Below are 27,816 nucleotides of genomic sequence, written 5' to 3'. Positions count from 1 at the left end.
GCTTAGAGAAGGGACATTAAAATTACACAATTTATTGGTCATTCATGCTGAGGTCTTTCAAATAAGAGCTTAATGTTAATTCACTTTCCACAAACACCTTTTACAGTATAAATAATGTTTAATTTTAGTGTGCAAGAACATTCATGAGATTAAATAGTGACATTAAGTTTAAATTAATTAGATGATTCCATCAAATTAAATAAAACAAAAATGTGTTTACATAGAATAAAGGAATCTAGCCCTACAGTGCATCCGGAAAATATTCACAGTGCTTAACTTTTTCCACATTTTGTTATGTTACAGCCTTATTCCAAAATGGATTAAATTAATTATTTTCCTCAAAATTCTACAAACAATACCCCATAATGAAAGAAAGAAAAGTTTGAAATCTTTGCAAATTTATTAAAAATAAAAAACAAAAAAAGCACATGTACATAAGTATTCACAGCCTTTGCTCAATACTTTGTTGAAGCACCTTTGGCATTAATTACAGCCTCAAGTCTTTTTGAGTATGATGCTACAAGCTTGGCACACCTATTTTGGGCAGTTTCTTCCATTCTTCTTTGCAGGACCTCTCAAGCTCCATCAGGTTGGATGGGGAGCGTCGGTGCACAGCCATTTTCAGATTTCTCCAGAGATGTTCAATCGAGATGTTCAATCGATGTTCAAAGTCTGGGCTCTGGCTGGGCCACTCAAGGACATTCACAGAGTCAGAGAGTCAGAGTTCAAAGTTGTCCTGTAACCACTGCTTTGTCATCTTGGCTGTGTGCTTAGGGTCGTTGTCCTGTTGGAAGATGAACCTTCGGCCCAGTCTGAGGTCCAGAGCGCTCTGGAGCAGGGTTTCATCAAGGATGTCTCTGTACATTGCTGCATTCATCTTTCCCTCGATTCTAACTAGTCTCCCAGTTCCTGCCGCTGAAAAACATCCCCACAGCATGATGCTGCCACCACCATGTTTCACTGTAGGGATGGTATTGGCTAGGTGATGAGCGGTGCCTGGTTTCCTCCAGACATGACGCTTACCATTCAGGCCAAAGAGCTCAATCTTTGTTTCATCAGACCAGAGAATTTTGTTTCTCATGGTCTGAGAGTCCTTCAGGTGCCTTTTGGCAAACTCCAGGCGGGCTGTCACGTGCCTTTTACTGAGGAGTGCCTTCCATCTGGCCACTCTACCATTACGGCCTGATTAGTGGAGTGCTGCACATATGGTTGTTCTTCTGGAAGGTTCTCCTCTCTCCACAGAGACACGCTGGAGCACTGTCAGAGTGACCATCGGGTTCTTGGTCACCTCCCTGACTAAGGCCCTTCTCCCCCAATCGCTCAGTTTGGCTGGGCGGCCAGCTCTAGGAAGAGTCCTGGTGGTTCCAAACTTCTTCCATTTATGGATGATGGAGGCCACTGTGCTCATTGGGACCTTCAATGCTGCTGAAATGTTTCTGTACCCTTCCCCAGATCTGTGCCTCGATACAATCCTGTCTCGGATGTCTACAGACAATTCCTTGGACTTCATGGTTTGGTTTGTGCTCTGACATGCACTGTTAACTGTGGGACCTTATATAGACAGGTGTGTGCCTTTCCAAATCATGTCCACTCAACTGAATTTACGACAGGTGGACTCCAATCAAGTTGTAGAAACATCTCAAGGATGATCAGTGGAAACAGGATGCACCTGAGCTCAATTTTGAGTGTCATGGCAAAGGCTGTGAATACTTATGTACATGTGCTTTTATTGTTTTTTATTTTTAATAAATTTACAAAGATTTCAAACAAACTCCTTTTACATTGTCATTATGGGGTATTGTTTGTCGAATTTTGATGAAAATAATGAATTTAATCAATTTTGGAATAGGTCTGTAACATAACAAAATGTGGAAAAAGTTAAGCGCTGTGAATACTTTCCGGATGCACTGTATGTAAACAGTGTTTACAGATGCAAAAACAAATCATAAATATTAACATGAAAAAAAGTAATTGTTTAAGTAATGTCACATGGAATCCTGTGTAATATGGGATCTTCTGATATGTACAGTGAGGGAAAAAAGTATTTGATCCCCTGCTGATTTTGTACGTTTGCCCACTGACAAAGAAATGATCAGTCTATAATTTTAATGGTAGGTGTATTTTAACAGTGAGAGACAGAATAACAACAAAAAAATCCAGAAAAACGCATTTCAAAAAAGTTTTAAATTGATTTGCATGTTAATGAGGGAAATAAGTATTTGATCCCCTATCAATCAGCAACATTTCTGGCTCCCAGGTGTCTTTTATACAGGTAACGATCTGAGATTAGGAGCACTCACTTAAAGTGCTCCTAATCTCAGCTTGTTACCTGTATAAAAGACACCTGTCCACAGAAGCTATCAATCAATCAGATTCCAAACTCTCCACCATGGCCAAGACCAAAGAGCTGTCCAAGGATGTCAGGGACAAGATTGTAGACCTACACAAGGCTGGAATGATGAGAAGGTGAAGGTGACAAGAGGAAGAAACACAAAATAACTGTCAGTCTCCCTCGGTCTGGGGCTCCATGCAAGATCTCACCTCATGGAGTTTCAGTGATCATGAGAACGGTGAGGAATCAGCCCTGAACTACACGGGAGGATTTTGTTAATGATCTCAAGGCAGCTGGGACCATAGTCACCAAGAAAACAATTTGTAACACACTACGCCGTGAAGGACTGAAATCCTGCAGCGCCCGCAAGGTCCCCCTGCTCAAGAAAGCACATGTACAGGCCCGTCTGAAGTTTGCCAATGAACATCTAAATGATTCAGAGGAGAACTGGGTGAAAGTGTTGTGGTCAGATGAGACCAAAATCAAGCTCTTTGGCATCAACTCAACTCGCCGTGTTTGGAGGAGGAGGAATGCTGCCTATGACCCCAAGAACACCATCCCCACCGTCAAACATGGAGGTGGAAACATTATGCTTTGGGGGTGTTTTTCTGCTAAGGGGACAGGACAACTGCACTGCATCAAAGGGACGATTGACGGGGCCATGTAGCGTCAAATCTTGGGTGAGAACCTCCTTCCCTCAGCCAGGGCATTGAAAATGGGTCATGGATGGGTATTCCAGCATGACAATGACCCAAAACAAACAGCCAAGGCAACAAAGGAGTGGCTCAAGAAGAAGCACATTAAGGTCCTGGAGTGGCCTAGCCAGTCTCCAGACCTTAATCCCATAGAAAATCTGTGGAGGGAGCTGAAGGTTCGAGTTGCCAAACGTCAGCCTCGAAACCTTAATGACTTGGAGAGGATCTGCAAAGAGGAGTGGGACAAAATCCCTCCTGAGATGTGTGCCAACCTGGTGGCCAGCTACAAGAATCGTCTGACCTCTGTGATTGCCAACAAGGGTTTTGCCACCAAGTACTAAGTCGAAGGGATCAAATACTTATTTCCCTCATTAACATGCAAATCAATTTATAACTTTTTTGAAATGCATTTTTCTGGATTTTTTTTTTTGTTATTCTGTCTCTCACTGTTAAAATACACCTACCATTAAAATTATAGACTGATAATTTCTTTATCAGTGGGCAAACGTACAAAATCAGCAGGTGATCAAATACTTTTTTCCCCTCACTGTATATGGTTTTAAATAAATAAGACTTATGTCAATAAAAATAAACCTACATCTTTTTGTTCTATAGACCAAATAAGACCTACTACTTAACTAGACACAATTATCATAACTGACTGAAACTAAATAAATATTTATGCATAATGTACTAGATATACTCAGATGAAAAGCTTAAGGTCCATATTACATTTTTTTTAATAATACAAAAAATACTTCAACAGAAACATTTCATACAAATCAAAGTTTGTGTAATTTTACAAAGAAACCACACTTACATACAGAACCTAAAAGGAGTCAAACAATTCAATACGTATTATTAGATTTTCATAAATGAACAGAACTGTTACATTGTACCTGTCAAAAGTGTCCCACATAAACACAGACATCTATAAAAAATACATTGCTGCTTAATATAATTATACAATAAAAAAGGTTCACCTACATCCAACAGCTACATCTAACTTTCCCTCCCACCAAAATAACACTTTATTCCACATGCTTTTGCATACTTATTTCACAAACATACATTTATTTAGGACAGGGGTTCTTAACCAGGATGCGAGATGCCCTTTCTGGGAGTACGAGATCAGGCAGATATTTATTGAAGCCTTGACCTGAAGGGGGTGCGGGAATACCATAAACCATACTCACTCATCTCATTCTTGGTCCTGGAATTCCATAGCCTGAAAGGTTTAATGGATAACTTCACATTTTCATTTAGGAAAGTAGTTTTAATGTATTCACCATTTGTTCCATCTCTTTTGATTACGTTTTTTCTGCCCAGTATGAAAAAACAAATTGCTGCAACTCAAACTGTCTTAAGATGTAACTACTCTGAATATGACAAAGTTGCAATACAAAATTATAATTCAGTACATGATTCAATTTGGCCACACTGTTAATTGTGAACAGTTAGATGAGTTTGTCTAGTAGAGGTTTGATGTCTTCTTGGCTGCGATAAACTTTCTTTAGACCCCGGGGAAGGTACCGGCAGGATGTGAGATTCAAGTAGGTGAGCTCTGAACAATGGGCTATGACAGGTCTAAGAAAGACAAATGAACTGCACTTTAGAGTAGCATTTGTTACACATTTAGAAAACAAAAGAAGGGCAAAAAGAAATTACAAATTTACATAATTGTACTTTGTGTTATAGTGTAAATTAATTGCATAAGTTATAAAAACATTATTCAACATTACATTCAAAGATTTTTAAAACAAAATCTGAATTTGACTTTTTAATTTATTATTTCGATGTTAGGTAACCTACTGACACTTGTAGATTAACCTGTTTTTTAAAAATAAAACACTGCAGCTCCCAAACAGGTGAAGAACAGAAGGAAAAAGGCTGCTCTTTAATATTTATGATTATTAGAATATCAATCCATTTAATTTTTGTTGTTGTTGTAATTTGCATTTATACCTGAACAATCCCAAAACAATTAACAACATTGAGCACAAAACAGTGACCTTCCTTTCATGATATAAAAAATAAGACTTCTTAAACCAAGCCTTCATTTGAATAATATACATGAAGCATTTTAAATCACATGAAGGGACAGGTCTAAAGCTTAAAAAAACAACAAGGGGACAACAATACATTTATGAAAAAGCTCTCTACCTGAGGGCACTGGCAGTGATCTTCGTTCCACTGAGATTCAATGACCTCAGCACATCACAATCCACACCGAATGCCAGGTGTCCCACAGCAATACCAAGGTCCTCTCCAGGGAATGGCTGGTCAGAGAGATCTAGTTCCCGCAGGGTTCGATTCCACTTTTTAGTGAGGATATGAATTCCTTTCTTGGATGATATAATGGAGTCATTGCTGAAATACAATCCCCAATATAGACACTCCAACTCTGCAAACCAGAGAGCATATGTATTTATTAAACATTTTATTTTATATATATGGGGAAGGATTGAAAGTACAACATATCTATCAAAATTAATTGCCTGTCTCGGAGGTCTACATGGCTTGGTTTGTGCTCTGACATGCACTGTTAACTGTGTTATTTAATTTAATCATTTTTTAGTTAAGTTTGTAATATATAAGTATAGTATAAATAAACAAATAAATAAACATACAATAAAATGAAAAAACTCAAAGTATGGCATTACCCTTTACATAATTTGCTATTGATTTTTTTTTTTTTTTTTAATGTCATGTCTGTGATACTAGATCAGCATGAAAATTAAACAGGCTAGTGCTTTGTCCAGTTCCATATTGTATTGCAGTAGCTATGTCCAGACCACAAGAGACCTCTGACTGTCATTAATTTGGCCTCAAAGATCTCAGCCTCCAAATAACTCTCAATTAGCCTCTATTCTTCATAGTATCTACCTTCACAGGGCAGGGTGGAAAGAATAGTAGGGGTTATACGACAGCATCCTCTAAGATCAAGGACCCGCAGATGGGTTGAGCCATGGAGCAATGCCCACAGGTCCTGGTCTTTAACAAAGGAAACAGAGGAAGTGGCCAAACACAGTTCCTCTAGCTGGGTAAAGCCCTGCGTGGAAACAGTACCTTTGCGGGCCACTTTGGGCATTAAGGTTACATTAAGCATTCTGAAAACCTGGAAAAAGACACACAAGTTAAAACAGTACAGCATTCATCTTGAGCAAAACAAGACAACATAACCAGATTTTATCTAGAGTAAGACAACATCTAAAAGCAAAACAGAAAACAGAGATAGATGTGAAATACCCACAAAGTTCCAACAAGCCTGATATGTATTCACTCTTGGAAAAAAAAGCTACTAAAACTACTGTAATTATCAGGCTATTTGTATTACCAAATATACATATGTTTTTCACATGGAAGAGTTTCCTTTTTTTATTAATGATTTAACTTAAATAAATTAGAACACTACCTATTGTTCTACTCATGAACATACATTAATACCTCTGTTATTCAAGATGCCGAAGTGTACTGTTACGTTTGTGAAAAAAGCTTCTCTGGAGTTTTGCGTTTAACCTTGAGAGAGTGTTAAATGCAAAACTCCAGAGAAGCTTTGTTAGTCGCATCCAGTGTGGATGGAATTTAAAGTAATCTTCCAGAGCAGGATGGATTGTAAATCATGAAAATCAATACAGAAGAAGAAAAAAATATAAATTAATCTATCAATATTTCATAGTTATTACACATTTCCTGCAGTGCTTGCTACTATTGTAGAATATTCAAGAATAATTATCTGCAAATAAAATTACCTTTAATTTAGGGCAACCACTCTGTAGGACTTGAATGCAGATTGGAAGATGACAGAATCCACTATCCAGTCTAGTGTTAATTTCTAGCAGCTGCAGATCAGGACAGCAACTTTTCTACAGAAATTGTACAAAAGTCAAGTATTTCATTTTAGGCAAGACTCCCTGTGATATAATATAGAAAAAATGGCAAAATATCAAACTGGGAATAAAACATTACGAAATCAGACAGGTTTTTCATACAAGTAAGGTTTCTTGTAAAAACTTTAAATTGAATAGTTTCCCAAACTAAAATGCATAGCTACCATATTCAAATAAGCAGCCCAGGGATAATTATGTGAGAAAGCCAAGTACTAAAGAGAAGACACAATCAATCCATTGAAGCTTGGGGCTTGTGCATCCTGCAAGGACTGATGCAGCAACTTATTCAAAACTCACCTAGTGGTGTAATAATGTATGATTACAACTAAATATTGGATTGTTAGGCTATATAAATAGTCAGTGAAAAATATTTGTGCTGCTTTTCTTGAATTGGGTAGGTATGTTGACCATTGAACTTATTTTCCTCTTTTAAACATATATGTAAGAGGGCTCATAAAAGAGAAAAGGACACCATAGTATTAAAATAATGAATAACTTACTGAAATAACAGCGATCAGTCTCTCAGTTTTTATCCCATAGGTGATAAGTAGGTTTTTAATTTTACTGCCATAGACTTCCAAAAAATGTACCAAACCTTCAATTTTTACCTAATTAAGAGAGAAAAAATAAAGGTTATATTTTATATGCATTTGTATTTATTATATGATCATTTATGGCTGAATACATGAACTATATGTACACTGAACAAAAATATAAACACAACAATTTAAAAGAATTTATGGAGGTAAAGTTCATATAAGGAAATCAGTCAATTTGGCATGCTGACTGCAGCAGAAATGTCCACCATCACTGCAGTCAGGTCAAGACCCTGGCGAGGACAACGAGAATGCAGATGAGCTTCCTTGAGCTGGTTTCTGACAGTTTGTGCAGAAATTCTTCGGTTGTGCAAACCCACAGTATCATCAGCTAACCAGGTGACTGGTCACAGATGATCCCACAGGTGAAGAAGCTGGATGTGAGGGTTCTGGGCTGGCGTGGTGTAAATCATATAACCTTATTTTGGCAAATGTATATATAAATGTATATACCTTCCTAATTGAGAAATTGCTTTGAAGCTCTGTGTTTTACAATACAGGCCTATGCTCACAAAAGCACGACAGATAACACTTCTATGCTGATAACCCTCACTGACAAATGGGCACACAGCAGGAATCACAAAGATGATTACAATGCCATCTCCAAAAAGAGTTGTGAAACACAGACATTCAATATACATTACATATTCCATAAACCAGGGCAACAAACTCCAATATAAACAACATGCTGGTAACAGAAGCTTTAGCTAGCTGCTTCTGCTAACTAAAATGAATAACACTTAAGTAATTCTATCTCAACACCAAAACATGTACAGGCCAGGTTTGGTCTTAACAGAAAGAGCATTAGGTAAAACAGACCACTGGACAATTTGCAATTTACATTTACTTTTTTCCTAGGAATTCCAAGGAAACCACAGCCAGTTGAAGAGTCAAGCTGCTAGCAGGCTTGTTGAGTATTCCCAAATGCAGAACTTAAGAAACAAATAATTGCAGCTGAACCCTTATCTAAAAAACAAAACAATGCAATGTCTTCCGACCATCTATATTCAAGTTGTAAAACAGAAATTAGCCCAACACATGAACAAAATTAACCACAAGGTACTTTTGACCAACAAGTTTCAAATTAACATTACTGTAAAATAAAATGCTTTGAGGGACTTGAAAATGTAATGTATTGAACTAAAACTTGAAAATCTAGTTAGAAACTGTGAGTAACATTTGTACCATTTCAATATTCCTCAAAAACATCACACCTCCAATCAGTGGCATAGCCTGAAATTTGCAGAGTTGGGGGAGGGGGGGGGACAAAATGAGGGTGAAGAACTATTGAAAATTAAATACCTGAAATTTGCGAGTCATTTTGACTCAAACATATCTTTGCTTCACAACCACATATCACAATGGGACACATCCGGAGAAGATTATCATATCAACCGATATTATACAGGGAAACTAGTCGTGGTTTCTGGTGCTTGTCAATCAAAGATATCTATTTTGGTGGAGTTCTGTAATTGAAACAGGTGAGGATGCACAACTTTCGATTTGTGTGCCTGCTAGAAATATGTCTTCATTGGGAATCAGCTGTTTCCACGTGAAAGCAAATCTCCTGTTGTGATACTCGAATTCATCATGCTGTTTAATCATAAATTAGTTTGAGGTCCTTATTTATGCAAAGGTGCGCTAGCCCATAAAGTCTTGCTTCTGTCAAAAATATATTTTGAGTAAAACATGTTTTAGCACTGAATGATCGCTCCCCTGTTGCGGTCATAAATGGTATAGTATATGAGCACATTACAAGTAACGTAACCCTCTGAAAAAATCAATATATTGTTAAGCCTGCATCACAATATCAGCCTAGATGGCTGAGTGGGTAACACAGTATTAGGGCGCATGGAGTGCCTGAGGTGTGCGGTTCAAATCCTGAACAGAGAGCTCTATCTGCACTTATTTTTTTTCAAAATTGCCATGGCCCTGAGGGGTAGCGTTATACTGATCATCAAGCTCGAGTATTAGATTTCTCCCTTTTAGTCTTATCTACCATACTTTTCTCTATTCTAACTTTTTAATTGCATGTTGTTGATAGGGAGAAATGGACCCCCTCAATAGATAGGCAGACAAGGAATACTCAGGGCCCAATTTAACTGAAATAATTCCAAAAGAGTTTATTCAGCTACAACGAAGCGCTGCGGAGATGGCCAGTCGGCAAGACACATCTAAAGTTTTTCTAAATAAGATACTTTACAAGATGACTCCATTTGGTTGCCGGGTAACTGTATGACGTCAATGAGGTGCCCCAAACTTTATCACACACTTCTCCTGTGTCTTCTGTTCTCTCTATGGCACTTGGAGTGATACACAAAGCTTAAATTAATAAATGGGTTACGCAATTGCTGCAACAATAGTGCAAAAATATTTGGCATTTAGACAGGGCACTGTCCTGCATCATTTTCCATGTATCTCTTTAATTAAGATATAATACTGTGGAAAGGTTTTAGGCAGGTTGAATTGATGTTGTTTTGAAGGCAAAGGGTGGTCACACCAAATATGGATTTGATTTATTTTTCTTCTGTTGACTCACTTTGCATTTAGTTAACTGATAAATATAATCTATTAACATGTCTATTTTTGAAAGCATTCTTACTGTACAGCATTTTTTCACATCTGCCTAAAACTTAATACTGTATATCTTCTTTAAAATGAAACAGCCTCAAGGTGAATTTATGCAGATCAACCTCACCAGTAATCTTGAATTCGTATTAGTAAGGTATTGTGGTGACTCACATCTTCATTTCAGAAGACATGACCGCTGTGGGTTGTATGGGTGTCATTGGATAGCAGGACTTTATTCAGCAATTATTATTCTGATATATCGTACAAATATATTGATACAAAGTAAACAAGCCACACTCCAGTTTAAAGTAATAATTGTAACAATAAATTAAAGGCAATTTGTACATTCAATTTTTGGCTGCATCTTAGCATCAGCATTCTTTCAACATCCTTTACAGTGGTTACACATGGTCTGCACTTCCGAGGCTGGTTGGATGTACGGTCAAATTCTTAAAAAAAAGGCGGTTTATGGTAGAGAAATGAACATTAAATTCTTTGGCAACAGTTCTAGTGGATATTCCTGCAGTCAGCATGACAATTGCATGCTCCCTCAAAACTTGAGACATGTTGTGTGATAAAACTACACATTTTAATGTGGCCTTTTATAGTCCCCAGCACAAGGTGCACCTGTGTAATGACCATGCTGTTTAAACAACTTTTTGATATTCCACACCTGTCAGGTGGATGGATGATCTTGGCAAAGCAGAAATGCTTCCATCATTATAGAAAATGTTCTATTCAATGTTTTTCACCCTTTCACTTCTAGACAACAATAATAAAGGGACCTTATTATAAAATATATTTTCTCAAAGCTCCTTATCCAGGGCGATTTACAACATAAGTACAATACAAAGTGCAAAAATACAGTTAAGTACAAGGCATCAAACATTATTCAAATTTACATTAAACAAAGCAATTCAAGATATAATACATTTTACAACTTGCAATTTATACAGTTAAGTACAGTAAGTACTATTCTTCAATGATGGAGTAGTATTTTGGAAACCTACCTCTGAATACTGCAGGTTTAAGCTTTCTAGCTCAGGACACCCCTTTCCAAGGTTCTGAAGCACTTCTGCAGTCACTCCTGAGCAGTATGTCAGTTTAAGTGAAGTCAGTTGGGGACAAGACTGAGAAATGACCTAATCAATTAAACACAACAAAAGCCTTCAGAAAATTGCATAATTGTTGTTATCTCACAAGTACATTACATACTGTAGTTTACATTATGCTTTGAGATTGCATTCAAATAAAAAAAGACCACAGTAAAGCAGTTTACAGTGCCTTACAAATGTATTGAGACCCTCTCACAGTTTTCAAATGTTGTTGTTTTAAAGCTTGCAGTCATGACACTTTGAAGTAGGAATTAATGTTATATACACAAACTTCTCCACACATTCAAAGCAAAAATAAAACGTGAAATAAAAAGTCATGATTGCATAAGTATTCTAACCCTAATTAATTAAGTTTACATTTAATAGTCACATAATTAGTTGAACGGCCTCTGTCTGTATGCAATAATAGTGGTTCTTATGGTTTAAGAATAAGAACCTGTCTCTGTGGGCTTCCTTGGACAGTGATGGCTCCGAGGGTGATGGGAGGGTAGTTGATGGGAGGGTAGTTGATGGGAGGGTACGCACCCCCCCCACCCCCCCCGCCAGAAGAGGAAGGTAGTTACAGTAGGATAATTGATTCTTAGAGGTCCACATTGGAACCAATGACATAGGAAAAGGTAGGCTCCCCCATGGCTGGGGTGACCGGCAGAGATTAGAAAGTTCAACACGAGGTTGAAATCTTGGTGTAGGGAAGGGGGTTTTAGATTTATGGAGCATTGGTCTTTCTTCTGGGATAGATGGGACCTGTAAATCATAAATCATAAACCTTATTTTGGCAAATATATACAGAAATGCATATACCTTCCTAACTGAAAAACTTAGGATTGTGGTAAAGGACTTAAGGAGACAGCTATGAAGTTCTGTGTTTTACGACAGGCCTGTTCTCACCAAAGTACGACAGATAAAATATCCATGCTGGAAGGCCCCCCCAAAGTGACAAATGGGCTGCCATGTCCCGTCTCCACAGAGACTAGCATCACATTCCAATTGAAGGTTTCTTTTGTGAAACACAGACATTCAAAATACTTTATACAGTATTTAAAAAGTATTTGATCCCCTATCAATCAGCAAGATTTCTGGCTCCCAGGTGTCTTTTACACAGGTAACGAGCTGAGATTAGGAGCACTCTCTTAAAGGGAGTGCTCCTAATCTCAGTTCTTTACCTGTATAAAAGACACCTGTCCACAGAAGCAATCAATCAATCAGATTCCAAACTCTCCACCATGGCCAAGACCAAAGAGCTGTCCAAGGATGTCAGGGACAAGATTGTAGACCTACACAAGGCTGGAATGGGCTACAAGACCATCGCCAAGCAGCTTGGTAAGAAGGTGACAACAGTTGGTGCGATTGTTCGCAAATGGAAGAAACACAAAATAACTGTCAGTCTCCCTCGGTCTGAGGCTCCATGCAAGATCTCACCTCGTGAAGTTTCAATGATCATGAGAACGGTGAGGAATCAGCCCAGAACTACACGCGAGGATCTTGTTAATGATCTCAAGGCAGCTGGGACCATAGTCACCAAGAAAACAATTGGTAACACACTACGCCATGAAGGACTGAAATCCTGCAGCACCCGCAAGGTCCCCCTGCTCAAGAAAGCACATGTACAGGCCCGTCTGAAGTTTGCCAATGAACATCTGAATGATTCAGAGGAGAACTGGGTGAAAGTGTTGTGGTCAGATGAGACCAAAATCAAGCTCAACTCGCCGTGTTTGGAGGAGGAGGAATGACCCCAAGAACACCATCTCCACCATCAAACATGGAGGTGGAAACATTATGCTTTGGGGGTGTTTTTCTGCTAAGGGGACAGGACAAGTGCACCGCATCAAAGGGATGATGGACGGGGCCATGTACTGTCAAATCTTGGGTGAGAACCTCCTTCCCTCAGCCAGGGCATTGAAAATGGGTCGTGGATGGGTATTCCAGCATGACAATGACCCAAAACACACAGCCAAGGCAACAAAGGAGTGGCTCAAGAAGAAGCACATTAAGGTCCTGGAGTGGCCTAGCCAGTCTCCAGACCTTAATCCCATAGAAAATTTGTGGAGGGAGCTGAAGGTTCGAGTTGCCAAACGTCAGCCTCAAAACCTTAATGACTTGGAGAGGATCTGCAAAGAGGAGTGGGACAAAATCCCTCCTGAGATGTGTGCCAACCTGGTGGCCAACTACAAGAAACGTCTGACCTCTGTGATTGCCAACAAGGGTTTTGCCACCAAGTACTAAGTCGAAGGGATCAAATACTTATTTCCCTCATTAACATGCAAATCAATTTATAACTTTTTTGAAATGCGTTTTTCTGGATTTTTTTGATGTTATTCTGTCTCTCACTGTTAAAATACACATACCATTAAAATTACAGACTGATCATTTCTTTGTCAGTGGGCAAAATCAGCCGTTTCCCTCACTGTATATTCCATAGACCAGAGCAAAAAAACCAAATACAAACTACATGCTAGTAACAGAAGTGTTACACTTCCATAACAAACAATTAAAGGTGACTTAACACTAACTTAATGATACTTAAGTAATTCTACCTCAGAACCAAAACATAAATAAGCCATGTTTAGTCTTAAAAGAAAGAGCATTCCCTAAAACAACCATTGGACCGTCTAAAATGTATAAAAACAGAAAGTTAAGTTAAAACTAGCAATTTGGAGTGGTACAATTCGGATTGGCAAAATTTGGAGTGGAACAACCTGGAAGAAGAAACCAAGGAGACGGAATCCATAAGACTGAGCGGAAATAGAACCAGAACTTGCATCTTATCAGACAGGGGTGGCAGCAGGGTATGGCTTGGTTGGGCTACAGCCCCACCAAGAATCGAGTTAGCCCCACCTTAGCCCCACCATGCAACAACCAAGAATATCACTGAGCAGAATAAGCACCAGCCAGTTCCATATGTGTCACTGCATCATTGCTGCGTGACATTTTTTCAGTTTGTTTATATTGTCTTCAGTTTTCAGTGTTTTTCTTATTGTGGGGGAACAGGGGAGGGGAGGGGGGAGTACCAGTAGTTCTTCCCAGCCAGGATGGCCGGGTCGGGGGGGTCAGTGTGTGCTAGCGGTTGGGGAGGTAGTAGGGTGTGAAAATATCAAGTCTGCCTCCCGGATGAGTGGTGCCATTGTTATTTTCTTAAAAACCACTGATCTGGTCAATCAGCTAGTGGCTAATGGCATAGTGTTAGACGACACTTTCACCCCGGTGTTGCCGCTCGCTGCTCCTGCCCGGAAGGTGACGCTGTCTAACGTCCCTCCGTTCATCCGCACCGAGCTGCTGGAGAGAGTGCTGGCGCGGCACGGGCAGCTGATGTCCGGCATTAAGAGGGTCCCGCTGGGCTGCAAAGCCCCGCAACTGAAACACGTCGTGTCCTTCCGAAGGCAGCTGTATATGATCCTCAATAACATCAATGAGGATCTTAATGTCATTTTGAAATTTAAGATCGACAATACCGACTACGTCGTGTTTGCTACTTCGGAGTCCATGAAGTGTTTCAGGTGTGGGAGCGAGGGGCATGTCGTAAGGAACTGTCCCGAGCAGGACAGGGAGCGGGAGGAGGAGCGGGGTGACGCGGGGAGGAATAGAGACACCGGCCCGCAGCCACAGCGGCAGCGGGCAGACAGAGAGCGAGCCCCGGCGAACCTGCAGACAGCGGGAGGAAGTGGCAGCGACACCGAGGAGTCAGTCGCCGATCGGACTGATGGTACCACTGATGCCGTGACGGGGGAAGAGCTGCCCGGAGGCGATGACGCACAGCTGGGGGACGGGGTTGAGGCAGCGGGGGATAGTGACGACCGAGACGCCCGGGGGGAGATGGTGTTGAGGCGGTGCACGGGGTGGTGGTTAGTGACGAGGAACAACCTCAGCAGCCAGCAGACGGGCAGATAGACACACAGGGTGTAGCCGAGGAGGAGGCAGGGCCAGGCTTGGCCGAGGCGCCAGGTGGTTATGGGGTCTGTGGTACACTCTGACCAGACGTACTGTGTACCTGGCAGGTCAATTTTTGAGAACATTTTTCTGATCAGGGATGTTTTGGCAGTCTCCAAGTTATTGGGTTTGAATACTGGGCTGATCGAGTGAGCGATCGAGTGAGACAGCGGACGTGCAGACATGACTAGGAGTCTCTGCGCCTCTGAAGTGCTGGCACTAACGATATTAGACATAGACAATCAGAGATTTAAAAAATAAATTTTACATCGCTATGCAAAACAGCGAAAAAACGATGTCAGAATATAATTGTCTCTGGCCCGCTACCAACATTACACAGAGGGGATGAGGCCTTCAGCAGGCTGTCCTCTCTAAATAGCTGGTTGACAAGCTGGTGTGCATCAAATAATTTAGTTTTTGTAAACAATTGGGATTGTTTTTGGGAAAGGCCTGGCTTATACAGAAGAGATGGGCTCCATCCGAGCTGGAGAGGAGCGCTAATGTTATCTGATAATATACCTAGTTGTTTAAAAACGTGACTCTTCAGAGCACCGGTCAGGCTGCAGGCTCGCAGTCCTACACTGCAGTCTGCCTGTAACTCCCAGCATAGCCTCACTCCGATCCTAGATCCCTGCCTGGGGGCATCCAATAAAGTACATAGTCCTGAGATTAAATCTTATACAAACAAAATCAATAGTTATCCTATTAAAACAGTAATTTGTCATAGGCTTGGATGTATTCCTTCCTCTCGGGGCCCTCGTTTCAACAATCTAATAAAAGTTAAAACTACAAGACAGAAATTCCCTGCTCACATTACTTCTCCCATGTATAAGCTTGCTGTCTTATACATCCGCTCACTACCTAGCAAAGCAGCCTTAATAAATGACACCATAACTGACACACACATAGATGTGCTCACCTTGACTGAGACTTGTTTAAGACCAGACGACACTATTCCATTAGTAGAAGCCTCCCCTAATGACTTCTCTTACTGCCAGAAGGCCCATGTAACAGGCCGCGGGGGGGGGCTGGCCACCATCTACCGCACAGACCTGCGCCTGTCTACTAAGCCATTAGAAAGCTTCACATCCTTTGAAATTCACCAGGTAGAATTTAGGCTTAATCCACCTCTTCAACTTATAGCTATTTATAGGCCACCAGGCCCCTATTCCTTTTTTATGACTGAATTTAGCAATCTCTTATCTGACTTAGCCATACATTATGATAAACTCATTATTTTGGGGGACTTTAACATACATATTGACATTAAAAACGATGCCCTCACTGTTAGTTTCTTGTCCCTATTGGAGTCTGTAGGCTTCAATCAGCATGTGTCTGGACCCACACATCGTCACAATCACATACTAGATCTAGTTATTACCCGTGGGGTACAGATTCACAACCTAATAATATCACCCAAAAACCAGACGATTTCCAACCACTGCCTTATTACATTTGAGCTTCCTGGAGTAGAATTAGACACACAGGAGAGGAATATAGAAACTCGCTGCCTAAATCCCACTGCTATTCATAAATTCACTACCCTGTTGCCAAATGCTAGCTTTATCAAAACAGGATCTGCAGATGAATTATTAAATAATTTCAGCAATACACTAAGCACTGCTTTAGATACAGTAGCCCCATTAAGGACACGACAAATAAAACCAACAAAACACTCACCGTGGTTTGACGAACACACTCGCTCACTTAAAACAGAATGCCGTAGATGTGAGCGTAAATGGAGAGAAACAAAACTAGAGGTCTTCACATGGCATGGAATGACAGTATAATAAGATACAAGCAGGACCTGTCCTCTGCTAGGTCTGCCTACTATAACCCGTGTTTTCTTTTTAATACAATAGCGACACTTACTAACCAGCAGGTAAAGCCTTCAGAGGTTATCCCCCCCAATTTTACCTGTAGTGACTTCATGGATCATTTCAATAGCAAAGTTAACAGCATTAGAAAACAGATAGAACAGGAAACATACACAGATGCAGCCAACACATGCAGTCCTTCACAGCCCCTGCCTACCTTGGACTCATTTACCGTAGTAAATCACCAGGAATTGGTCTCCTTAATTACTAAAATGAAAACAACAACCTGCGCACTAGACCCTATACCCACTAAACTGCTAAAACAATCTCTGCCATTAATTATTCACAGAATACACAATATTATTAATGTCTCTTGTATCCAGCGCTCCAGCTGGATACAGCTCTGTTTCTGATGGACTGTAGCAGACTGGACCTGTCGGCACTTCCCAGTTTCCACCGTAGCCTGCTGAAGGCCTGGGGCCAGCTGAAGGCCGAGAAAGAGGAGAGGTCCTTCACGCTGCAGGGGCTCCTGGAGGAGCTCCCCCGCCTTCATCCGCCTGCTGGTTGGCGCCGGGCTCACCAAGCTGGTCCACCTGCTAGATCTGCAGCAGGGCAGCTGGCTGAGTGCAGAGCATCTGCGTGGTGCACTGGGGCTGCATTCACTGCGCTGTGTGGAGCGATATCTGCTCCAGCTGCGTGCCGCCCTCCCCCTGGGGGGACTGCTGCTCCTGGAGGATCTGTTTCAGGGGCGCCCCCTCCCCGATACACCACCGTCGTTCCCTAGCCTGTGTGTATCCCCTGCTATCACTGATACTGCTGGCCCCCTTTGGTATTTGTGAAGGTGCAGCACCAGGGCCAGCTCTCCTCCCTCCCTGATACACCTTGGAGAGTCAGCTGGGGCTGGGGGAAGACACTGCGCCCACCTGGAGAAGCCTGTACAAGCCCCCCCTCAATAAGAGAGCTGGCGATCTGCAGTGGAGGGTGTTACACACCATTATTGCTGTCAATTCTTTTATTACTGTTCTTGACCCTGCTGTGTCCGACGCCTGCCCATTCTGTGCTCAGAGAGAGACCGTGTTTTACCGTTTTAGCACATGCTCTCGGTTGTCACCCATTTTTAGTCTTTTAACTCGTCTTTTTACTGATCTTAACCTGATTTTTAACACAAAGGTTTTTATTTTTGTGGCAAGATACACCAGAAAGACCAAACATGTGGACCAGCTGGTAAACTTCTTGCTGGGCCAGGTCAAAATGGCCGTCTAGAAGACTAGGAAGAACAGAGTGTGTGGGGAGGGCAGTGAGGATGCAGTGAGTGTTTGCCATGCTGGACAAGTGCAGAGTCAGACTAGAGTTTAACTATTACAGGCTGATGAATGATTTGGAGAGATTTTAACAGGTCTGGTGTATTAATGATGCCCTTTGTGAATTGTTTGACGGGGAGTTGGTTTTTATTATGTAATTCATTTATAGGGTTTAGTATTTGATGGTTGTTTTGTTGTGTGTATTGGGTTGCTTTCTTTAAAAGTGTACAGATCAGTGGCGGAGTTAATGTTTGTTGGGGGGAGACAAACAAAGGGGAACACTATTTTTAATTTTTTTATTTTCTTTTGTATTAATTATTGCGTGTTGCAAACAGACAATAAAGTCTGATAAAAGTCAAAAGTCTCTCTCTCTCTCTCTCTCTCTCTCTCTCTCACACACACTCACACACAGAGAGAGAGACGCATGATGTACAATGCGTTGGGTTTGCAGCGAACAGGTTTGCCAGACAACGTGAACGACTTGAAATAGCATGAATAGTATTGCCTAAACTCAGTAGTAGTGAACGTCCACGTCCCCATCTCACTGTATTTCATCATCAACCCGCTTCTCCGCCCCTTTCAGACCCACCGTAGTTTAGCCAAAAAAAATATCCTTTAATTTAATTAAACTATTTACAGACCTATACAAACTGGACAGTCTACATCTAAACACAAGGGGGGATAATGCATTGGGAGAGCGTATGTGCAGAGAATCTTTTAAACTAGGGAACAGGGGGGCAGGGAGCTCTGACAATGGTAGATGTTCCACTAAGGAAAGAAAACAAAGGGAATCTGCTAGTAGGAAAGTTCTGAAATGTTTGTACCTCAATGCCAGGAGTATAAGGAACAAGATGGTAGACCTAGAAGCCACAGTGCTACTATGATGTTGTAGGAATGACAGAAAATGATGGGGATGAATACAAGTTGAAATGATACACACAGTTTAGAACAGACAGGCAAAATCGAAGAGGTGGTGGGGTAGCATTATGTCAGTAATGACATTAAGGCAGAAGAACTCAAATTAGAGCCTATTAATGAAACAGGGTCTTTGTGGGTTGAATAAAAGATCTGGAGGATTAGTGGTAGGAGTGTGTTACAGACCACCCAATTCAGACAGATGTTGCATTGTATAATGTAATCAGGACTGCATGTAGCAAGGATGTAGCTGTTATAATGGGGCATTTCAATTTCCCCAAACATAGACTGGGAAAGCCCAGTTGGGACTACAGAAGCAGAAATAGAAATGGTTGAGATGATAAATGAATGCTTTCTAACTCAATTTGTCAGGGGACCAACCAGAGAGAGCGCATGCATTGATTTAATCTTTTCAAATGAGCAAGACAGAGTCAGAGGGACACTAGTTAGAGAACCAATGGCAACCTGTGATCACAATATGGTTAGCTTTGAGGCATACTTTCAAAAAACAAGGACCAAGTCTAAAACAATGGTGTGCAATTTTAGAAAAGCAAACCTTAAAAGGTATGAGGCGGCACTTAGAAGAGTTAGACTGGACTGTTAGACAAGACTGTTAGACTGAAACTAATGCAAATACCTTTTTTCAATACTACAACAGCAAGGTCAATAAAGAGGGAAGTGAAACAGCTAAAGGGCAAAAATTGAAGTATCTTGGAAAACAAACAAGACGTGGCAAATGTTCTAAATGAGTATTTCACAGAGGTTTTTACAAAATAAAAAAATGGATAACATGCCACAGGATAATAACCAGTCCAGTCAAACCCTAAGAGAGATCAGGATAAATGAGGAGGGGGTACTAAAGGGACTAGCAGAATTAAAAACAAACAAATCACCTGGGCCAGACAGATGGTATATTTCCAAGAGTACTTGAGGGAAATTATTTAAACTCAAATATTCCAAATGACACTTAGAACAGGGGATGTGCCAACTGACTGGAAGACAGCAAATGTCATACCAATCCACAAGAAAGGGGACAAAACTGAGCCAGAAAATTACAGACCCATCAGTCTCACCTGCATTACTTGTAAAATGTTGGAAAAAATGATTAGACAGAAAATAGAGGAGCACCTTAATGAAAAACATTCTTGGACATAGCCAACATGGGTTTAGACGAGGCAGATCATGTCTTACTAATATATTAGAGTTCTTTGAACATGCAACTGCAGTTGTAGATTACGTGAAAGCAAATGATATGAGATTTAGATTTTCAAAAAGCTTTTGATAAGGTTCCACACCAAAGACTGATCCTAAAATTAGAAGCTGTAGGCATTCAGGGTAATGTAAGTAGATTATGAACTGGTTGGTGTATAGGAAAACGGAGGGTGTTGATTTGAGGAGTTGCTTCTAACTGGAGTGAGGTTGTTAGTGGAGTTCCACAGGGTTCAGTTTTAGGGCCTGTGCTTTTTCTAATCTATATTAATCATCTGGAATCTGGGATAGTTAGCAAACTTGTCAAATTTGCAGATGATATTAAAATAGGTGGCTCAGCAATCTCGGCAGCACAGGCTATTCAAAGGGACTTAGATAATATTCAGTTGTGGGCCGACACCTGGCAGATGAAATTCAATGTGGACAAGTAGGCATGGGCTGGTATGAGATTTTGACGGTACGATAACCTTAAGCAAAAATATCACAGTTTCATGGTATCATGGTATTGCGGTTACAGTTCTAAAATGTGTTCTTTTTAAATGTCTGGGTAAAAAACAACTTTTTTCCACTGAACACAATATATTTTACTTTTAAGCAACATACAGAATATTTGGAACAGTAGTAAACATGTATATCAGGTTAAATAATTAAATTAAATAAATAACTGAATTATCTTTATTAAATTAAATGCAGTCCCTTAAGTGAGCCTAAACCTGCAGCTCAACAATAATTAGAACATAAATAATTGAATTATTTTCTGTAAAACAAAAAAAACAAAAAAACACCCTTCTGAATAATAAAAAATGCAGTCATCGAAGTGAGCCTAAACCTGCAGCTCAACATGGTTTTTGGAGACATGCTCACTTTCTACACATTTCTCTTTCAGTCCAAGTTATGATGCAAGAATGTGAGCATGTTCACCTTTCCTGGATTAAGTTTGGAGCGGTGAGGTACTAGGCTGTGTCCACTAGAACTGAACACCCTCTCTGAGGGCACACTGGTGGCTGGGATAAAGAGACATTGTGTGTGTGTGTGTGTGGCAACGTAGCAAGACACACAGACATGTGGTCTCTCTCCGTACAACATAAACACTGGCAAAGACACCAGAGAGCCAGCAGTTTATTTTTTTTATTTTTTATGCCGTGATTTTGAACAGATGTACACAATGGTGGAAGACTTAAAACTATAGACCTGATACCAGCTACATTTAATAATTGTACTAAATCGCAGAAACGCAGTACTCTGCTCTTCCCTGCTCTGTGAAGTAACGTGAGAGGGGAAAGTAGCTGATGTTATCTATTTAATTAGCCATGTTATCTGCCAATAGTATTTATTTCACCAGTGCTAAACACGCTAACTCTTAGCTTGTTGCAAATGTTCATTTCAAGACAGCGTTACCTTGAATCTAGCCAAGAGTGACGGGAGGTGCTCCCGTAGATGGGATATCATATTTGACGTATTGCCTCCTCTAGCAGCCACTCTTCTTAAACACATCTTACAAGTTGGATGTCCTTCCTCCTCCGAGCCACGGCCGTCTGAATGTTTTCGATACCTGAAAAATTCCCATACTGCAGACTTCGTCTCTTTCGACTGGAGAAAAAGTTCCAGGGGTTCACCTCCTTCGTCCATCCTACACACAGGTGACTGACTGCTCGAACCAACCCGAGGGGAGGGGTCATGTTACTCTCTACGCTGCACACAACCTGAGGGATTCCTGCAGTTTCCGTCTTTGACAAGACATAAAAAAACAAGGGCAGTAATGTTCAGACTGTACAATGCACTAGTAAGAGCTCATCTGGAATACTGTGTTCAGTTCTGGGCTCCACACTTCAAGAAAGATATTGCTGCTCTAGAGGCTCTAGAGAGGAGAGCAACCAGACTTATTCCAGGTCTGAAGGGAATGTCCTACTGAGAGACTGAGGGAACTGAACCTTTTCACCCTGGAACAGAGAAGACTACGTGGGGACTTGATCCAAGTCTTCAAAATCATGAAAGGCATCGATCATATCAAACCAGAGGAGCTTTTCCAGATCAGCAGGGACACACGCACCCTGGGACACAAATGGAAATTGGGCTTCAAGGCATTGAAGATGGAAAACAGGAGACACTTCTTCATACAGAGAGGCGTCACAATCTGAACAAACTCCCCAGCGATGTGGTTGAAGCTGAAAATGTGGGAACATTTAAAAATAGACTAGATAGGATCCTTGGATCACTTGGTTACTAATAGACACCAAACAAGTACGATTAGTTGAGCGGCCTCCTCTCATTTGTAAACTTTCTTATGTTCTTATTTCTTATGAGTAAGAAAACAAAATCTCAGAAAATATTGACAATTATGACATTCTGGAACCAGAGTATACTAATCAAAATAAGAACATTCACGTTTTGGTAGAAGCAACACACACCTGTAGAGAGCTCAAAACGTCAAGATGGAAAACTGTTTACAGCATACTAATACACAACGATTTTACGTAATTGGATTTGAACTTCTCTGTTTGATAGAACCTCCCCGGAGCAGACTGCGTGTTTAGCCCCCAGGCTATGAATGACGGCGGGCTACACGGAAACTGTAAATTGGATGTGTCTGAGAATTAAATGTGCTGGTAGCTAAGAAAATAAGCTTTCAAACAATGTGTGCATTATAGGAATACAATGTAACTTCTATGAACAGGAGCTGTGTGTAACACTGCCAAATCATGCTTAATAGGGTGTAGTAACACAGTATATAACTCTGGAACGTACATTATTTTTCAGTTTTTGGTAACCTAAACTTTTTTTTTTAAACCTCTGGCAGTTAACTGCGTACCATTTCAGGTTATTCACTGCACTAATAAAAACTGGGAAAATGGGGGTGTTCTAAAACTTTTGACCAGTAGTGGCTGTCCCTCCAAATTGATCAGCTGGACATGAAGAAAACTAGTGAGAGAAGCCAATGACAACTTTGAAAGAGCTACAGAGTTCAATAGCTCAAAGCCCACATGGAGTTTGAAACAAAGCACCTGAATGATCTTGAAAAAATGTGGCAAAGGGTGTTGTGATCAGATGAGACCAAATTGGAACATTTTGGTCTAAATGCCAAGCATTTTGACCAGATACAGCACATCTCCAAATCAACACCACCCCTACAGTTAAGCATGGTGCTGGTAGCACTATGCTATAGGGATGTTTCTCCTCAGCAGGGCCTGGAAAGCTTGTTAGTATTTAAGGAAAAATGGATGGAGTAAAGTACAGGGAAATACTGGAGTATTACATTTAATTATTGTTTATTATTACTTATTTATTAATTATTGTTACTATTGCTTATTTAAGTCATTTAGCAGACGCCCTTATCCAGGGCCATTTATACCCATTTATACAGCTGGGTATTTTACTGGAGTTTTACTGGGATTTGAACCCACAACCTTCCAGTAATGAGTACAGAGCCCAAACCACTACTACACAGTGCTACCATTAATATAATCTGTTAAAGATCTAATATTTCACCTTTAAGCAGGACAATGATCCAAAGCACTAGCCCCTGGCTAAACTTGTAAGAAAGAATAAGACAGTGAGTGACACAGGCAAAGTCCTGACTTGAATTCTATTGAGAATCTATGGAGAGCCTTGAAGACTGCTGTCCACAAGCGATCCCCAAGTAATTTGACAGAACTTGAGCAAATCTGCCAAATGGAATGTGAAAGGAGCTAAGTGTGTAGAGACTTACCCAAACAATGTGATACTGTAATTGCTGCCAAGGTGCTTCCCTAATGAGTGAATCATGAGTTCACAGGTCTGAATACTTATGCAATCAACAGATTTCATTTTATTTCAATGTAGTTTTTACTGACATTTTTTGTAATTTATTGTACCCTTAATTGTCTTCTGTTTGGGCATTCAAGTTCTAAACAAAATATTAAGTTGAAAAAAATGTGTACACATCATTTTTAATTTCACAAAATGGGACACCATAGGAAGGGTCTGAATACTTTTATAAGGCACTATATAAGCTAACTATATACTATATAATACTATATATCCTGAGTATTTATAGAAAGTTTCTGATCTAATGTTTTAAGATGTTATATCCAATGGTTCACTCCAAAGAAAGCATACGATTAATGTAAATGTTATAATGTAATGTAAAAAAATTAATCCTTCCTCTGTACATCAAAGGTTTTAAAATATCATTAATAGGTGATTTTCATAAGATAGAGTGCATGTCTCAGAAATAAAAAAATAGGAATTTAACACTTCTACATTAACATTCAAAACACTATTCAAGATTATTCATGAATTCAGATACAATTTACACATTGTTCTGAATTTCCAAATATTAAATGAAAACACAAATACTTCAAAATAAGTATTTAGTTCAATCTCAATGCAAAAGCACTTGCATTTGACCCCAAGTCTGTTTAACATACCTCCATAACATAGTTCACATGCTTTTTCCAATGGCAAAGCGAAAACTCTCTGAGCTGGGAAAACCTTTACAAATCAAAAATCAATTAGGCATTTCCACAGAACTTTTTTTTAAACACAAAATGCTATAAAATGAAAAAGTCAAATGAATTGTTTTGAGTGTAAGTCTTCTCTGTACTAAGAATTGCATTATCTGACCTTGAGTGTGTTCTGTATTTCATTGTGTTCCATTTGGTTCTAATAATTATGGGTGTGCATCCTTGCCGATTTTGCAATATGTTCTCTTGAGGAACAGAGGAATGTGCTAATAATAAAGAGTGAAGAGTTACAGAAGTTTTGGAAATTTCCACAGTCACAAGTTTTTACATAACCAGCTAGGTCATATAAATTGGACTTAGACTAAGAATTTGAATAACCTTGGGATCACGACCAAATATCTTTCGTTTATGTTAAGACTTTCCGAATTGATTGTTAAGTGAACAAATCTCTGTACAATGAAGGCAGAAACACTTGCAAGCTATGTTTTATATGACACTGATAAGTAACAATTTAGTATCAGCCAATTCTCTCTCCCAGAAAATATCTTTATAGTTTAGACTTCAGATAAAACCTACTGTTGCACATTTAAATCTAAATTAAACCTAACTTCCAAATACAATTTGCCAAAAATAGAAGTATGTACTTTGAAACATATTTTCTACAAAAATGTATACGATACAAATAAATGCAAAGGTTATTAGTAACAGCTTTGCAATAATTGTTCTGTGTTTTTGCATTGGTTGAAAAAACATAATACTTGGTTGGCTTAGTCTATCTTTTGCAGAAAACATGATACCAATTTTTAGAAGAAGGGATTACCTCTTTTAGTGTTATGAATCATTTAGTTTGCACCCACAATACTGACCTGTTCTGAGCTAGCCAGTTTACAGTGTTCTTGATCCTCAATTCCATTTTTGGTAACTGTATCTTACCAGGTTCAATCCAGCAGTAGCTAACTGTTACATTGCGCCACAGAACTGGATTAGCCGATGCACCATTCCATAACTGGCACACTCTGGACACCCTGCAATACAAACATTAAACTGAAGGACAAAAAAAAAAAAAAAAATACACACACACACACACAAACAAAACAGCCAGGCTTTGACAGTCTGCAAGATCTTAATTATATCTATTTTTTATTGGGCTTTATCCATAGCAAATTTAAACACAAAACCATTCTTGCATTACAAATGTACAAGAAACAGTTACATAATGCAGAATTTAAGAAATATAGATGTACACACAACAAATGAAGCAAATTTGATTAAACGATTACTATAAGACATTACTGGGCATTTGATTATCAACTAGACACACAGGCTTGACCTCTAATCATTCTTAATGTGGAATGGCACTGTATTGCTGATAGCAATGTATTATAATTACGTGGTGAGCTGATGATGTGTTGTGAATGAATGCCAAGATTTTGCCTTGTGGAATGTTTTCAGATGAAATGCAAAATGAAAATGTAACCAAAACAAAACACATATACAAATGAGGTGGCAGAACTACAGGAAGTCAGTTGGGGGCAAGACTGAGAAATAAAAGGAAAAGAAAAAGCTGTATCCTTGTAAACAGTTAAAAGAAACCACACTATGCATTTACAAATACATTTGTGTAAGGAGATCTTACCTGCACAGAAAAGGTATGGCTCCATCCTGATGAACCACAAGTTGAAATATTTTCACTAAGATTTCCACCGGTATCGTTTGACCCCATCTGTCGCGGTCATCAGATCCAGCCCCTGAACACTGCACAACACGAGTAGTGTCTCCCTCTTGTAACCTGGAATCCGATTTCTGCCGCTTCCTTCTGGTGACGTTGAGTTTGCTACCGCCCTTATAGGCTTTCTTCTGTTTCTTTGTTGGCTTTTTAATTGGCACCCACTTACTGTCATACTGGTCCACGTTGGAGATGATAAGCAACATGTCCTCTCCTTCTTGCACGGTATAACCTAGCCTGGGTGTCTTGCATATTTTCTTCATTTTCTTCCTTTTCTTCCTGACCTCTTGAATGGATTTAGACTTTCGTTTCCGGCTAGATTTATTTTTCCCCTCTCCAAAGTTTATTTCCCGAGACATCCCCGGTCTGGCAGGACTACCAGGGCCAGATACACTTTCGGTTTCTGCAGTCTTTAGAGCAAGGTCTGATGAGATGGGTAGATCTTCATGCTCTGCCTTCAGATCTGCTTGAACATTTGTTACATTTTGAAAATAATTTTCCATCGCTGCAAATCAAAATAGTATATCTTTAATTAAATGAATAAAAACAATAGGCTGTATCTATATAGCGTAACAACAACGACGACTAACAAATCGAAAATCATTTTATATAACACATCTCTGTATGAATTATATTTAAAACAGTTCAATGAAAACAATAAAATACACGTTAAGTTTTCTAGTAAATGTGGATAGTTACAAGGACAGATTCTGCACGTAAAGCTAAATGATACATTGACACAATCTACATTTTATTCAGAAAAAAAAAATACAACAAAAACAGAAAACAAAAATGAACTACAGCGGGTTAAAACAGTTGACGTGACTAATGCATTGTTGTGCATCGAATAAATCGAACATATTTAGTTTTGTAAGATACACGATGACCTCAATAAATTGGTAATATTTATATTCGTATACGTTATCCCTAAAACATTTTAAGAATAAATAACGTAGTTTGCAATACCTTTCGTTGTGCATAGCATGCAAAAAGAACAAATACATATAATTACTGACCTCCCCAATCAATAGCTTATGTGTTCAATTGTTGAGTTTCCTGCAAAGCAAAGCCCATTTAAAATACTTGAGGTGTGATATAGTCACTCAAGGATAATTTTATATTGAAAAATTATTCATTTCTTAAACCTTACGGGTCAAAACCCAGTTGTGAATTCTACTACAGCTTACTCAATAGACCGTTTAAATTGTACACACTTCCTGTAATCTGCATTCCCAGAAAGCATTGGAACTGAAAGAAGGGATAATGCCATTGGCTACTGGTTT

The 27,816-nt window shown here is 39.7% G+C and overlaps 1 protein-coding gene across 1 annotated transcript; it reads right to left on the bottom strand.

Annotated features, from left to right (window-relative positions):
* Positions 1–3,749: 3,749 nt before the first annotated feature.
* Positions 3,750–27,771, bottom strand: fbxl6 (F-box and leucine-rich repeat protein 6). The gene is made up of 10 exons (XM_066716099.1): positions 27,550–27,771; positions 26,444–27,038; positions 25,674–25,832; positions 24,772–24,835; positions 11,095–11,226; positions 7,418–7,525; positions 6,780–6,893; positions 5,914–6,145; positions 5,191–5,431; positions 3,750–4,614 (listed from the first exon to the last, which is right to left on the bottom strand). The coding sequence occupies exons 2-10, from the start codon at positions 27,034–27,036 to the stop codon at positions 4,485–4,487; spliced, it is 1,773 nt and encodes a 590-aa protein (XP_066572196.1). The 5' UTR covers positions 27,037–27,038; positions 27,550–27,771; the 3' UTR covers positions 3,750–4,484.
* Positions 27,772–27,816: the final 45 nt, after the last annotated feature.

Source organism: Amia ocellicauda, chromosome 10 (assembly GCF_036373705.1).
Source record: "Amia ocellicauda isolate fAmiCal2 chromosome 10, fAmiCal2.hap1, whole genome shotgun sequence".
In the NCBI taxonomy this organism is placed as follows: Eukaryota; Metazoa; Chordata; class Actinopteri; order Amiiformes; family Amiidae; genus Amia; species Amia ocellicauda.
Note: the sequence above shows the minus strand (reverse complement) of the source record. Positions and strands in the feature narration are given on the sequence as shown.

What these genes read in the sequence shown, in the direction of transcription:
- fbxl6 (XM_066716099.1), bottom strand. Translation starts at nt 27,036, where the DNA reads ATGGAAAATTATTTTCAAAATGTAACAAATGTTCAAGCAGATCTGAAG. An exon ending in GCCATACCTTTTCTGTGCAG is followed by an intron (nt 25,833 to 26,443) that starts GTAAGATCTCCT and finishes TTTGTATTGCAG; the next exon opens with GGTGTCCAGAGTGTGCCAGT. An exon ending in GACTGATCGCTGTTATTTCA is followed by an intron (nt 6,894 to 7,417) that starts GTAAGTTATTCA and finishes CAATTTCTGTAG; the next exon opens with AAAAGTTGCTGTCCTGATCT.